We start from the raw sequence: 16,156 nt of genomic DNA, 5'->3' as shown, positions 1-16,156 counted from the left end.
TAATGAAGTCTTGCAGTGACATGTGATCATGTCACCTGAACTGGAATCCATCTTTAACCTGGTGCTTTTCCAATGAGGGGGGGTGGAAACCCAGAGAGACAAAGAGTTCCCGCCTTATGCAAAAGATATATAAAGGGGGGAAGAGAAGAGAGAGAGGGGGAGGAGCCATCATGAAGAATCCCCTAGCTACCACCTGAGCTGCAACAAGAGCTGTACCAGGGGAAAGGATTGTGCCCAGGCCTGGAAGATGTCCAGTCTGAGAAAAACTTACTGAAGCCTCTCTGAGGGTGAGATTATCTGTATTTAGTTTGATTAGGCATAGATTTGCGCATTTTATTTTATTTTGCTTGGTGACTTACTTTGTTCTGTCTGTTACTACTTTGAAGCACTTAAATCCTACTGTCTGTATTTAATAAAATCACTTTTTATTTAGTAATTTACTCAGAGTATGTATTAATACCTGGGGGAGCAAACAACTGTGCATATCTCTCTATCAGTGTTATAGAGGGCGAACAATTTATGAGTTTGCCCTGCATAAGCTTTATGCAGGGTAAAACGGATTTATCTGGGTTTAGACCCCATTGGGAGTTGGGCATCTGAGTGCTAAAGACAAGCACGCTACTGCGAGCTGTTTTCAGGTAAACTTGCAGCTTTGGGACAAGTGATTCAGACCCTGGGTCTGTGTCTGGGGCCAGACGGGAGTGTCTGGCTCAGCAAGACAGGGTGCTGGAGTCCTGAGCGGGCAGGGAAAACAGGAGCAGGGGTAGTCTTTGCACATCGGGTGGCAGCTCCCAAGGGGGTTTCTGTGATCCAACCCGTCACAACTTTATCTTCTATTTTCCCCACAAACTGGATTACTTTACAATTTCTTACATAAACACAACACTAAACATTACTCTGTTAAAATGTTAAATCACAGTAGGCTTCTGTCAAGTCTAAATCTGTGTTTGCTCCCAACAAACACTAACCACAAGAAAAAGTGCCCTGTATATTTATATAAACAGAAGTAATGTAGATTACTACATTACTGCTCTCCGACATTTTGTTTTAATTATGTCTATTCACAGAGAAGGAAAAACATGGCTTGCTATTTTTAAAAAAAGTGACTTTGGACAAATAAGTGTTTAATGTATCACAGTAGATAGGAAAAATATGTTAAAAATAATTCCTTGCTGAGATGCACAAATATTTGTTCGCTGTACCTGGTATTCTGTTAAATAATGTTACAAATATGTCTATGTCTCCCAATATGTTGTGCTTTACTATTAATATGAAAGAGGAATTCAAGAGTTAATTCAAGTTATGATAGTAACTGTAAGAAATCCCTGCACATTTTTCTGAGATACTGTAGCACATTAGATATGGGCCTGATTTAAAAACATAATTTAGGACCCTATCCTTCCATCAGAAACATGGTAGATAGAGTATCTCTCATCTTTCCATGTAAATGAAATGAGAGAATAATCATCTCATTTAAGTTGTTATATACCACATAAATATGTTTCTGTTTGGACGTTAAGACCAAAATTATATATTAACTGGCAAAGTACAGTTGCCATAGCTAGTAATATACAATAAGTATAAAATGATATTCTAGAGGTAAGTACTTGTTTATTTTATTTAAAAAATATATATGCTGTGCAGCTTTTTGGGAGTAATATTTTGTCAAATTTAAATAACTAGTAGCTGAAAGGCCATCAGAGGGATAATTCATAAACTAAAAACTATTTCCCCTACTGTTACTCACACCTTCTTGTCAACTGTTTGAAATGAGCCATCCTGATTATCACTACAAAAGTTAGAGTTGGTATGGCAACCCCCATTTTTTCATGTTCTACTGTATTTTCCACTCCGTGCATCTGATGAAGTGGGTTTTAGCCCACAAAAGCTTATGCCCAAATAAATACTGTATGTTAGTCTCTAAGGTGCCACAAGTACTCCTCGTTCTTTTTGCTGATACAGACTAACATGGCTACCACTCTGAAACCTGTCATAAAGCTGTGTGTAGGAAAGCCAAAACTGGCTGAGAATTTAAAAATTGGATGGTAATAGACCACAAATCTTGGTCACGATTGAAACCGATGATAATCTGTGGCTATGGTTTTATGGTAAGTGTGAGAGAGAGTGGGCAAATGTGTGGGTTGTGCTGGGATAGCTGTGTTGATTTGTGTGTGGGTTGTGGTGTGCTGGGAGAATTGTGTGAATTTGTGTGGGTGGCAAATGAGGATGTGTGTTTGGGGTTATTGTGTGCGCTGGTTGTGTTCTTGTGTAGGTGGTTTTGAAGAACTGTGGCAGTTGGGCCAAGTGAATCCACCATCTGTGCAGTCTCCCAAACACAGTAATGAAATTGTTACATGCAGATTAGTTGTAGAGTAAGGGTGGTGATTGGGTGAGTTACCACTAATATCACAATGGTCCAGGACTCTTGGCATGCCTTATTGTAGCTGTACACCACATGGGTGTAATTCATAAAGTCAAAATGTCTGAGAACTTAAAAATTGCATGTAACAGACTGCAAAACCCCATAATGATTAAAACTGATGTTATTCTGAACAAAGGACTCTCAGCCTTGGCTGTAGCTGTTTCCATCAGTTCACACTGACTGTACAGACATTCCAAGCTTCAGAATGATCATTATATAAATATTTATGGCTTGAACATCCATTCATCCACCCAGGCCTGCTGACAGGGTGGGGGGGCAAAGGGGGCAATTGCCATGGGGCCACTGCTGCTGCCACAGTAGCAGCGGCTGGGAGCCCTGTGCCCTTTTAAAATCACCTGGGCAGGCCGCAGGGCTCCTACATACACAAGAATGCTCCGGGCCCCATGCCGGCATGATTGGCCAGCACTTCCGCCCCTGGCCATGGAATTTCTGTTGGAGGGCCTGCATCCACCTTGCCCTTGGTAAATAGGAATCTTTTCCAGATGGATGTCATCCATTTCTGCTAAATGTAAGCTTTTCTTTTCTTTCTTAAATTAAATTTCTAGCCCTTTTGATTGCAAAGCTACTCAAAACAAAAGACATATGTAAACCATTGCAATATAATCTTCCTGAGTCTGTAGCTGGACAGTGCCCATACTGCTGTTCATAGCTCTAACAAACTGCAAACTTTGATAAAATAAGAGATTGATGGGTTCAGTTAAATAAGAGAAGTGTGGTCTTAGAAAGATTTCAAAGAAAGAAAGAAAGAAAGAAAGAAAGAGACACTGAGGTCAACAGAGAAAAATATATGCTATAATTTATCATAGGAAAGAGAAAAGGAAAAGTGGGCATGGTAACTGAATTCTCCTTTTACCCTAGAAATTATTACTATTGATAACGTGTCTTACAGTAGTGCTGAGGTACCAATCAGAATTGGGCCCCTATTGTGCTAGGTGCTGTACAAATAGATAGTAAGAGATAGGCTCTTCTTTGAAAATCTAATGTAAGAAAACATGCAAAGAAAATGGGTATAACACAGGATAAGGGGAACAGTGACAGGAACATGAGGTCACACAGAGTAGGCAGCAGGGCTGGCTCCAGGCACCAGTTAAAGAAGCAGGTGCTTGGGGCAGCCAATACTAAGGGGTAGCACGTCCGGGTCTTCAGTGGCAATTTGGCGGCGGGTCCCTCAATCCCTCTGGGAGCGAAGGACCCGCCACTGAATTGCCGCCAAAGTGTGGAGCGGTGCGATCGCGCTGCCGCAGCTTTTTTTTTTTTTTTTTTTTTTTTTTTTTTTTTTTTTTTTTTTTTTTTTTTTTTTTGGATGCTTGGGGTGGCAGAAAACCTGGAGCCGGCCCTGGTAGACAGGTGATCAGTTCAAATATTAAGTTAATTTAAATTTAAATATATGTAAATAAGAAATATTAATGATATCAATAATCCCTATGACCCACAGGCCTAGCCCTTATCAGTTGGTGATTTACCATAGTTATTGTGATACAAGTAGGTCTTGAGGGGAGATTTGAAGGAGGACAGGTTAATGGCTGGTTTAGGGATTGCTTTCCATGCAATGAGAAGTAACATGGAAGAAAGTGAAAAGGTAGAAGAAGTAGACAAATGGAAAATCAAGGCTGGCATTATTGGTGGAGCACAGAGGGCATAGGATAGAAGTGGGGCTATGTAAAGAGGAGAAGAGTTGTGAAGGCCCTTTGTATTTGATATGGGGGAGATGGGACGCCAAAGGAGGGGTTCCAATTGGGGTTGATATGGCAGAATGATGACTCAAGGAAGGTAATCTTAAAATCAGTCTTTTGAATTGACCTGTATAGATGGGGAGATGTAGGTGACAGGAAGGCCAGAGAGGAGGAGGTTATAGTAATCAATATGGCAATTGATAAATGCAAGAGCTGGACAGCCTCTTTTGCTTCATGGAAAAAGAGAAAGCAGGATCTGGGAAATGTTATGGAGGAATAAGTGGCATGTTCGGTCAGGGCCTGGATGTATGGGGATAGTGAGAATGCAAAAAGACTAAACTCAGGTTCTGGTCCCAAATGACTGAAAAGATAGTAGTGCTGTCACTGGTGACAGGGAAAGGAAGATACAGTGGGATGAATTTGGGAAGGAAGATGAGAACATCGGTTTGGGTCATGTTAAATTTAAGTTGATAAGATATCTGAGATGAGATGTCAGAGAGACAGGACAAGTTGTGGTGTTGGATAGAGTGGAGACAGGAGCTGTAAGTGATCAGGTAAGGATACGAGAGTGGATTAGATCATGTTAGAAAGGTTGTAGAACGAATAGAGATGGGGGCAAATATTGATCTTGGTGGGACCTCCTTAGAACCATGGAGGGAGGAGAGGAGGAAGATCCACTGAACAATACACTGAAGGCTCAATTAGCAAAGTAGGATGTAGACAAAGGGCACATGGAGTTGTGAAAGCCAAGAGAGGACAAAATTTCAAGAAGAAAGGTATCAATGGTGAGGTCATTAGGTACTTTGGTGAGAGAAGTTTCAGTGGAACAGAGAAAGCAGAAGCCAAATTGAAAAACTAAAATAGAATTGGAGGAGAGGAACTTAAGTCAGTTGTTGTAGACAGCACCTTTAATGAATTTGGAGGTGAAGAGAGGAAGGAAAATTGGGCAATAGTGGGAGAGGCAGGTGGGGTCCAGGAAGTTTTGACTCTGGGGAAGACCATAGCATGCTTGAGAGGAAGGGACTTAAGGAGAAATGTCAGGGACAGAGGCGAGAGCTGGGGCAAATGTAGGTCAAGAGGCAGGAGGGAGTGGAATCATTGGGGCAGGTGGAGAGGTTAGAGTGTAAAGGAGGTTTTTTTTATTTATACCTTGTTTATATCACTTTGCCCCCACATGGCCATCTTGTTTTTACAATAGTTATCTTCCATTTTGAGCCCCCTTCTAGTCTGAAGGTTTGGCACTCTTTTCTAATAGAGCAGGAAATTAAGGTCAGGTGACCACATAATCAGCCCAGATACAGCAGGGTATAAAGGGCTTCCTCACCTGCTGCCCACCCAAGAGGCAGACCTGTACCCATGCTGTTACCACCTGATTCCCTACTAAGACTTGTCCGACCACCTCTCCATAGGCAGGTCAGTGCTGCATTGCTCACACTCACTAGTTATTCCACCTAAAGAGTTAACTTAGTGTATGCATTGTTCCACGCAGGACAGCAATTCAAGAACGGAAGAACTGAGGAGAGAAGACCACGGCTTACTTGTGAGAACATCCTTGTGTGTTCCTGCATCCTGTATCCTTCGGCGTCCAGCGTTCCAGTCTGTCGTCTCCATTGGTGACCATGGGTCCTCCCTGCCTACAACATATAGTGATGTGTTAACCCTTATATTATTTCTGTTGTACCCATTGTGTGTAAAGGGTTCTGAGGTTCAGGGCTTTATGCCCGCAGTTACGTTAACAGCTGAGTTGTTTATATCTGGTTATTCTTTAGTTGGGGTCCTTGTTTAATAAATTTTGTCTGCTTTGTGCCTAGCCCTACTTGTTACATCTTCTGTCACTAACTAAAATCCCAATGATAGAGGTGGGGGAAAAGGGGTTGTAACTTGAATCTTCTTAATTATTCCAAAGTTAACAAGAGGGGGAGGGATAGCTCAGTGGTTTGCGCATTGGCCTGCTAAACCCAGGGTTGAGAGTTCAATCCTTGAGGGTTCAATCCTTGAGGGGGCCATTTAGGGATCTAGGGCAAAATCAGTACTTGGTCCTGTTAGTGAAGGCAGGGGACTGGACTGGACCTGACCCGACCCAAGGTCCCTTCCAGTTCTATGGTATAGGTATATCTCCATAAGAGGAGGAGAACAGGTGCGGGGAACCACACTGAGTGAGAGGGAAGAAAAAGGAAAGCGCGATGAGGAGATTGCATTGTATTTGTTTGTGTGGAAAGGGAGAGCTGCCAAAAGTGTTAAACTCAGAATGCCTTGAAGAAGTGAAATGTGAATTATCTGGCCACTGTGAGCCTGATCCTAGTCCTAAAACAGGCATAAAAAAAGGCAGCAGCTGGAGGGAATTCATAGCACAGAATGAGAGAAATGTGAGTGTGGCATTATAGTTAAAATCAAATACAATGACCTAGCTTTGTGAGGTAACTGTGATGATAGTTGTAAACTGCATGTATCAACAGTCACAAAGAGCTATTTCTCTTAAGGGTTGTTCATTTCTTAGGAGTAGAGGGCATCTTCTAGGTGAAATTACTACTTTAAACAAGGAATATTAAACCTTCTGAAGTGTTTGTAGCCCTTATAAGAAGTTTTAGGACATGACTCAGCAATATGTATGTAAACTCCCCAAAGATTCAGCTTAGTTTGGATGGATGGATAAATTAAATAAATAAATTTAAAAAAGGAAAATCTGGTCAAATATTTCCCAATATAATAGTTTTCCCATCTGAAAATGCTGATTCCACAGAATTGAAATGTTCCATGGGAATGTATTGATTTAATCAAAATCTTCAACAAAAAATTATCTAAAAGCTTCATGTCACTCAGGTTGAGGCACTTTATTTTTGATTTTTATTATATAACATGATACAGAATAATCAAAATGACAAACTCAATATTAAGTGCATTTTGATAAGATTGATTAGATATTTCCAAAACAATTGGGGGCGGGATTTTTATTTCACAGGAAATTTTAACATTTCTTTCCAATCTAGGACAAAAAGGCAATTTTGAAATGTTGGACTTTCCCACAGAATAGATATTCCTGTTTATAGAGATTCAAAACTCAGAACTGGTCACCCATTGAAAACATAAGTGTGATCTTATTAAACCAGGATTGGTCAAGTTATAGTGATACTGGTAACCCCTTCGCTATAATGTTTTGTTGTGGACCTATAAAGGCATTGAATGGGCTGGTAGCACACGTCAGCATTCCTGAAGCCATTCCGTGGTATTCTATTATTACAATTGTTATTTTAAGTATGCAAGTAAAATATTCTCATCCTTCAACAAGGAGAGGCAAAATATCACATTATTCTCACACATGAAGAAAACTCCATTGAAATAACAATCCATTAACATCTCCAGTTCATAAAGAAATATAAAAATAAGGAAATAAGAGCAAAACCCTAATCAGACCTCCACTGCCTCAGGTCTGCAGGACATTAATGGGAGTTCCATAAATGGAGAGAGCGGAATGGCATAGTTGAAATCTCCAATACAGTTCTGAGAGCAGAATTTTTGCCCCGAATTAGCAGGAGTATAGGAAAGTCAAAGGAAATTGTTGTCCCTGTGTGTGTTTCAGAGCACTATATGATCAGCCGCATTAATTCTAAGTAAAATGCACAATTCCACACTAAGGGTCAAATTGTGTTTCTCCTAAACAGATGCGCTAGAGGGGGGAAAGGGTTCAAGGAATCTTTCCTTCCTAATCTGCCCATCCAGGGTCTAGCTATAATCTACTTCCTTGTTTGTCTGTGTAGGCACTTATATGGCTCCCATCACCTAGTATCCCTGTGTTGGAGTGTGCAAGGATAGGTGGCCGCTGCCTGCAAGTTCAGTGGCCCCAAAGGGGACTGTTTCTATGTGGAGGGAGGGGGAGTCTGTGGCTCTTCTCTAGGTGCAGGCTAAACTGGCTGCATTGGAGGGCTACATCTGTTAAACAGGTGTAGAAGGATCAACCCTTCCTACACTGCCCCAGGGCCAAATTCATCCCTGTGCCACCACAGAGTCCAGTGCAGGGATCAAGAGGCAGCAGCTTGCTCGCTCCCTCCCCAATCCAGGGGCTATTTGGGATCTTTTTCCACTAGGATGCTTGCCTGAAACTCCTGTTAGTGTTAATGAAAGCTACGCATGCACATTGGGAAGGATTATATGTCTTTTTTTGAAAGTTTAGGGCTTGAGTCTGCATTTCTATATGGGCAAAACTCTCTTTGAAGCCCATCTGAATTTCACCTGTGTACAGGTTGAAGGATTAGGGCTGTATTATCAAAATAAAAGTAAAAGGCTGTGATTTAGAGCTGTGTTTCATTCCTGTGTCTTAGTTTTGCAAGCATGCTGAGTTTTTAAAATAGAGACCCAGGCACTCTTTCATGAAAAACAGAGTTTTTTGTTGCATATTAAGAACAAATTATGAAAGTTGAATTAATCAATTGGGCCCCCCCACTCCCCACCCCCATTACTTGGAATTTGAACAAGACACTGGCTTTTTTTTTTTTTTTGGTTAAAAAAAAAAAAAGGAAAAGCAACAGTGTTGACAATTTCTCTAAATTCTGTATGCTTAGTATTCTGTTGATTTACATAAATTAAGAAAGAAAAATATTTTAGCAGTTGAGTTGAGCTTCACTCACAGACCCTATATTAAGGATTACAGTCTCATGTGCCTTTAAGAATTTTCTTTATGAACATGTTAATACATATGTGAATTTTTGATAATGTCGTGCTTAGTAATTTTTCATGATTCCTGTTCAAAATTTTAAGGTCCACTCAGCTAACCTGGAGTTGAAATTTCAGAGAATATACAACAGTAAAAATATAATAGTTAATACAATAGTAGTTTTGTTATCCGAAGAGACAGTTAAAAGGTCAAATACTCACATCCAGACAGCAAATAAACATAGTACTTTGTGAAAATCCTTTTAAAGAAGACTGTGCATAGGTATAAAATCCTGTTCAGTCTGTAATATATTTCAGTAATAAAACTGAACATGGAAATGAAAGCCTGGAAAACTACAAGGACCTTTTATGTGCACTGACTAAGTACATGTAAACATGGATTGACTTCTGTTTTTATAGAAGTTGTGAACTTGCTCTGTTCTGACATTTTATTAGGTAGCACAGCATACTTGTTAGAACCAAATTCTGCTCTCTGATATGCACATGCAACTCCTGGTGCACACACGTGGGAACAGAATTTGGCCCTTAGAAAGCAAATACTGTGAAATTCATGGCACTGGAGCAGAGATCTTCCTAGAATTAAATCCACTGCTGTCAGTGCACACCATCAAAAATCACCTCTGTGACTAAATTAGAACTAGAGCTGGTCAGGGGAAAAAAAACAATTTTAAAATGCTGTAGACAAAAAAGGAAAGTCTCATGAAAACATTCCCTATATTCTGACAAACTCTAATGAATGCATTGCTTAATGAAGCTAAAACAACTAGTATAGCAAATATTTGAGTCTGTTAACTTAGATTAGTGATGGCAAACCTTAACATTGTCCTTTTTTTCTCTGTAGTGTCTACTATAGTTACTGGATGCCTTAATACATAGCTGTCAGATTCCTTGCTTTGGTGGTGTGTTTGCCTAGGCACATAAGTGTATATTTTTAAAGAATGAGGTCTGGGGATGAAAGAATTCTCCTCCCCCGACCCCACTGAGTGTAGAGCAGCAGCAGGACTGCTTGTGTCTCTAATTTTAGCCTCTGCAGCACCTGCACTCCATATGTAGTGGTGGGGCTTCCACTTGCTCAGCAGTGGGTGCTCCAGTCCTATGATCCCACCCCTGAAGGCTTGCAGTGTTCAGGCACACAGTGATACCCCCCAGCCCTATGGTTCTATTAGGGTTACCATACGTCCTCTTTTTCCCGGACATGTCCGGCTTTTCAGCAGTCAAACCCCCGTCCGGGGGGAATTGCCAAAAAGCCGAACATGTCCAGGAAAATGGCGGCTCTGCTCCTCCCCGACTCTTCGGCTCTGTTTAAGAGCCGGGCTGCCCGAGAGCTACTGGCTTCGGGCAGCCCCCGTGCCTCCGGACCCTGCGCCCCCAGCCGGGCACTTCCCCTCCCGGGCTCCGGCGGCGCATGGTCCGGAGGCACGGGGCTGCCCGAAGCCGGTAGCGCTCGGGCAGCCCGGCTCTTAAACAGAGCCGAAGAGGAGCAGAGCCTCCAGCCGCGCGGCTCTGCTCCTCTTGGGCTCTGTGTAACTTACACAGTGTAAGTTACGCAGAGCCGCTGGAGCCCGGGAGGGGAAGTGCCTGGCCGGGGGCGTAGGGTCCGGAGGCATAGGGGCTGCCCAAAGCCCGAGCGCTACCGGCTTCACGGTTTGCTGGGCAGCCTCCAGACCCTGCGCCCCCGGCTGGGCGCTTCCCCTCCCGGGCTCCAGCTGCGCTGGGGAAGCGCCGGCTGGGGGCGCAGGGTCTGGGGGCTGCCCGGCAAACCCTGAAGCCGGTAGCACTGGGGCAGCCCTTTCCCCCTGGCTGGGAGTGGGAGGGAGGAGGGGGTGGAGTTAGGGTGGGGAAGGGGCGGAGTTGGGGCAGGGCTAGTGGTGGGGAAATGGGCGGGGCCAGGGCCCGTGGAGGGTCCTCTTTTTTTATTTATGAGATATGGTAACCCTAGAAGTTCTAATCCCTGCACTGCCCATTAACTGTGCACTCCATGCATGACTGCCATTGCATACTAGTCAATACCCCTTTGATCACTAATACAAGTCCCTTCCTTCTTGTGCCCTTTGTATGATATACACCGCTTCAGATAGCTCCTCCTTCCTGCTGATATTCAAACAAACAATGATCCACATTCTACCTGGGGTAGAGAGTAACATTGACTTGAATCCCCAACGGTGTTGCCTGTGTTGTCTTCTCTGATCCCCAGACTTCTCCCCCCTGCCCCCTAACCCAACAGAAGGCAGTGGTGCCTCTCTGGGCTATGTGCTACTGGCAAGGAGCATGAGAGGAGCCAGACAGTTGTTATTCTGTGGCATACTCCCTTGGGAATCCCATTTGATTTCAAGCATAAAACTGCCTGAAGATTACTTATGAGACAACCCTACCTGAATGGGAATTCTGCATGGCCATCCTGTGAGAGAGGTTGCAAGAGGAACAGGGTGTTTTTACATTAGAAGTTTATGTCCTGTCCTGGCCTGGCTGGAAGACGCTGTGGTGACTGGAGAATTACTGAAACAGTGACATCACAAGAGCCTAAGAGACTGACAATTAATTGAGAGAGAGGGGTTTTAGTTGGTTTAAAACCCAGGTATTTGTGTTTTCCTTAGCATTTATTCAACTTCTCTGATCTAGAACCATATTGAATAAAAGGAAGTCTTTGTGAAAGACCTCACCACCTCAATGTATGTTTTAGAGCTCACATTAAACAAGCTCTGGGCTTTCCCAATGGTCCCTAGTCTTCTAAGCAAAGCCATGGAAGACCAGGCTTGACAATTCCTAATTTTTCTTATTAGGACCACTCTAGGAACAAAATTCGCTTCACTTTCTAAACAGACTTAATTAAATCAGTGCAACTCCTTTTTGTGGACACTTTGGAAACAGTTTAAGAGAGGCTAAGCTAAACAGATGCCAACCACTCAGACATTCTGAAATCAACCTACACAATTTCCATCAGCCATTTCCAATTTAGTTAAATCAGTCCAATTTCTGGGTGTAGACCAGCCTTCAGGTAAAAAATAAGCAGCAAAGAAATCCATAAAGGGCGTGCTTTATGTGCCTCAGTAAAGAATCCCAACAGTGCTCTATGCTCAATTTAAAAAAAAAAAAATCTTTTGCAGGTCACCTTTAGGGATGTATTTAATTTCTGTTGATTTTCATAATTTATCTAAGGGCCACATTGGTTAATGGTTTCAGTTGGATCTAGGTTTACTGGAACAGATACTAATATAAATGACTAGTAGTTAAATTAATTTTCCACATGAGTCCCACTCTTTATATACGTGTATTTTTGGTGTAAAATGGAGTGAATTCGTAGGAAGACATCCCTGGATGGCCAAGGCAAGCTCCAATAACGTTGTGTAATTGTAGCAGGTGTGGGTTGCTCTGTTTCAGTCTTTGCTAGTGTACAGATTCTAATTTCTTATTTTAAAATAGAACAACCAAAGCTGTGGCCTCTCTTTTTCGAAATACAAGAGATTAGGGGAAAGTGAACTCCCGCCAAGTCCTTTTCTCCTTTAGGGCTGGGGAGACCCCCCTACTCCCTGAGCCGATCTCTGTGTTTCTCGGGGCAGCTCTTTATGCCAGTCTGTCTCTAACGCTGCTTGTCCCGCACAAGCCACCGGCTTCACCCTCTGCCTCTCGCCCTCCTCCTCCTGCCACTGCCTGTCTAGGGGAAAGGACCCTGCGGCCAATGGACTGCAGCCTCCCGAAGTTCCGCCCTCCTTCCCCGCACAAGGAGCAGGTCCCCGGGTTAAACAGCCCCTGCCTGTGCTGCCGAGCTTGAGTGAGCAGAGCCTCCGAGCAAGAGCCGCCAGCCCCGAGCCGCGCTCCATGCCCCTCGCTGCTTAGGGGCCAGCTCCCGGCATCCTTCTCCTCTTCCCCAAAGGCGCGGTAGGGGTCTGGGCTGCGCTCTCCCACCACTGCACTGAACATGCTGAGCAAGCGCCAAGTCACCGTCCTGCTCCTGCAAGTTCTCCTGCAGTTGTGCCCGGGCTCTGGCGTCCAGTCTGCCCCGCAAGGTAAGGAGCAGCTTCCTTTCTGCAGCCCGACGCGCCGTGATAGGAATAGGTGAGGCGCTTTCCCAGCTGACTCGCCTCCGGTCGAGGAGTATTTATTCTGCAGAGGTGCATTGTCAGGCCAGACAGCAGGTGACTTGACTGGAAACATACGGCGGCAGTGATAGAAACCCCAGGATCTCTTCCCTGAGGCAAAGATAGCTACATCGAATGCAAATAAATCTCCTTAAGGTCATTATTTAACCCGTGAAAGGGGCCAAGGTAGCACAGCAGAACAGTGGGAATTAAGCTGGTTAACTGAATAGATAAGCACCAGAGTCTCGAACTTTTAAAGAAACTTTCCTTTTTCTTTAAATGAGCAATGAGTTGTCTACGTCTATTTCAGTATTGGTCTAGGATCATGTTTATCTAGATACCCAGATGTGAGGAAAGCATGTGATTTCACAGGCATCTGTGACATGTCTCACCTCTTAGTGACATTCTGTAGGGTTATTCTTTTTATCTCCTATCTTCTAGTCTCCTCTGGTCTTTGTTCTTCTCTCCTCTGTCCCAGTACACCCGAACCTCACGACCTATGAGGACAATGTAACTAAGGATTAGGCATAGGCGCAGTTTTCTACTTGTGCTTAGTTTTATGGTGATTTACTCTAAAGTACCCCAACAGGAATGAATGTGTCAGGCACAAACATCATCTTAATTTATTGAAGGCTCAGTAAAGCACAAGTGCCTTTAATATGTTAAGAGTTGGTGCCAACTTGAGTTGACCACTGGGCGGTGGGGGGGGGGGGGAGGGGGAGGCGTAGAAACAAAATCTTAAGTTAGTGAAAGTTAAATTCTTCCTTAGAGAATTTCAGAAAGACTCATTTGACTTGGTATTACTAATAATGTCCTGGTAATGTCTGGATGCTGTGTTGTTTAAATTTCCCAGTAACCTCTACTTGTATTTATCCACCTGTTTGCACATTTTGATTTGAATACTGTAACTTTGTAACTGAGAGATGTGATTGCTTTAGGGGAAATTCTTCCATAAGTCTGGAAAGAGGCTGTTTTTAAACGTTGTAAAAGTAGAGTACTCTCTATGTTTGCTTTTGAGGCAAAAAGATGGCACTCTCTGGAAATTATGGTTGAGATTTTCAAAATACAGACACATCTTCCTTTGGACAGCTTTAAAAATCTGAACCTTTAACTTTTATTGACTTATTTTTACTCAGTATTATTTTTTTTAAATCTCTTTTGTAGACAAAGGGTAGATTTGCCAGATTCCAAAGGCTCAAGTAGCATTTTGTATTAAATAGGCTTTCAATATCCAAGTATACATTTAGCGTAAGTATGCATTGCCTCTTCTATGTCCTACAGATTCTCTTCTACAGCTAATATAAGAATCTGGGCAGGGGGTATCTCTCCTCCTTAGACTGCACTATGTGACCGTTTTATGGTGATGATTTCATTTTATATATACGATGTTTCCTTACTGGTCTAGTCTGGTTCAGTTGGTAGAGCTCTTACCTCAGAGCCAGAAGAACAATTATTTCAAGTTCTCCCCCAAGACCTGTATATAGACCAAATGTTGATATTGTGTGTACCGCACTATGAGAGATGCTGCCTTTGTATATTATAAGATGTTGGCGAGAAGCGGAGTGAGGTTTGGTGACTGCAGCAGGGGACTAGGAGTTAGAACTCCTAGTTGGATTTTGTTCCCAACTCCTTGTGTGAACTTGGGGAAGTCACTTACCTTCTTTGTTTCTTAGGACTGGTCTGCACTATAAAATTAGGTCTATATAAGTCACCTTGTGTCCATCTGTTTGTTCACGTGTCCATGCTTACATTTGTCTCTGGCCAATGTAAGTGCCCTGTTCCAGCAATGCAGTAAACCCACCTCCCTGAACAGTCGCTACTGAGGTTGACACAATGCAAGTGTAAACGTTGGATGGCCTGTGTTGACCCTAACAGTCCTCCAGCAGCTGTCCCACAATTCCCCATTCTCTGTGACAGTGACTACTGGGGTCAAAATTTTAAAGTCCTCTGCCCCGAGAGATCACAGAGACTGGAAGACACCCTCCTTCTTAGAACTCCTCGTGTTTTCCAATTGCCTTTTCCTGATTGCTTACCTTGGCAAGCACACCCAGCAGCTCACCCTTGTTGTGTGCAACCACTTAGTTAACTATGCCAGCTCCATGCACTAAACGCACTCCTGCCTGGTATTGGATCTCCTGGGCCTGTGCGGAGAAGAGGCTGTGCAAGCACAGCTACGGACCCGCCATAGAAACATGGATATCTACAAGCAGATTGCACTGGGGATGCAGGCAAAGGGGTACACAGGGATCAGCAGTAGTGCTGTGTGAAAGTGAAGGAACTTTGCCAGGGATAACACAAGCTCAGGGAAGCCAACAATAGATCTGGTGCTGCTCCAGACATGCCACTTTTACAATGAACAGCATGCCATACTTGGTGGAGACCCCACCAGCACCCTGCCGACCACTGTGAGGAGCACAAGACAGAGGTCCCTGCCGTGAACAGTATAGAGGAAGGGTGCGGGTGAAGACATTGAAGGGGTGTCCAGCCGTGCAGCAAGCCAGGACCTGTTTGAGACTCCACCAGTCTAGTCAGTTCTTCCAGGCGAGCTGGGTGAGCTTGATGGAGGGGAAGGGAATTTGGGTAAGTGTGTGCGCATGCATTTTTTCCTTATAGTGTTTAAATTTAAAGATGGCACCTGGGACATCCATAAGTTAATAAAAGACAAAGGTATTGATTTTTCATTGTTTTACTTGTATGAGAAGCAGTAGAGTCACAACAGAGAGAGTTGGCATCTGCCTCATATTCCCAGTAGAGTTAAACAAACTGCTCCACATGCTGCCCCTGCTTATGTACGCAGATATGTCCATTTTGTCCTCCTGAGAGACTTTCATGGAGATACTCTCCAATCCTTTCCAGAAGGTGTCTAGGGATGGCTGCCTTAGTTTTTTCCTCTGTAGGACGACACTTTTCCACCACTCTGCAATGAGTTCGTCTGGCATCATCTCAGCAAACAGGGTAACAGCATATAAGCCTGGCCAACTTTGAGACTCCAGTAGCATGTGTTCTGTGTCCTTGTGATCCTCAGGAATGAGAGATCATCTAAACCCACCACAACTTGTGAAGAATAGGGCTAATATTCAGTATCATTGCCTTATATTGGGTCCATGGAATGGGGACTGAAATTTTATAGCTTCAGTCAACAGAACAGCCATGGCTGGGGCTGGAGAGCAGTGCTGTGCTGAGGCTCTCTAAAACTGAATTGTCAATAATCATTTCTTATTAAAAGTATTTATGGGAATACAGTGCCCCTACACACCTGCAGAACACCTGACCTTGATGAGGAAAAATAAAAGGAC

General features: G+C 43.4%; 1 protein-coding gene across 1 annotated transcript in view; it reads left to right on the top strand.

The window, feature by feature from the left end:
- The first annotated feature begins 12,498 nt into the window (after positions 1–12,498).
- THBS4 (thrombospondin 4) overlaps positions 12,499–16,156 on the top strand; it is a 66,161-nt gene continuing 62,503 nt past the window's right edge. The window contains exon 1 of the mRNA XM_008174614.4: positions 12,499–12,788. Coding sequence (XP_008172836.1) covers positions 12,701–12,788 — 88 coding nt within the window. The 5' untranslated portion in view covers positions 12,499–12,700. The remainder of the gene's footprint in view (positions 12,789–16,156) is intronic.

Source organism: Chrysemys picta, chromosome 6 (assembly GCF_011386835.1).
Source record: "Chrysemys picta bellii isolate R12L10 chromosome 6, ASM1138683v2, whole genome shotgun sequence".
NCBI lineage: Eukaryota > Metazoa > Chordata > Testudines > Emydidae > Chrysemys > Chrysemys picta.
The sequence above is the reverse complement of the archived record's forward strand: the minus strand, read 5'-3'. Positions and strand labels throughout refer to the sequence as shown.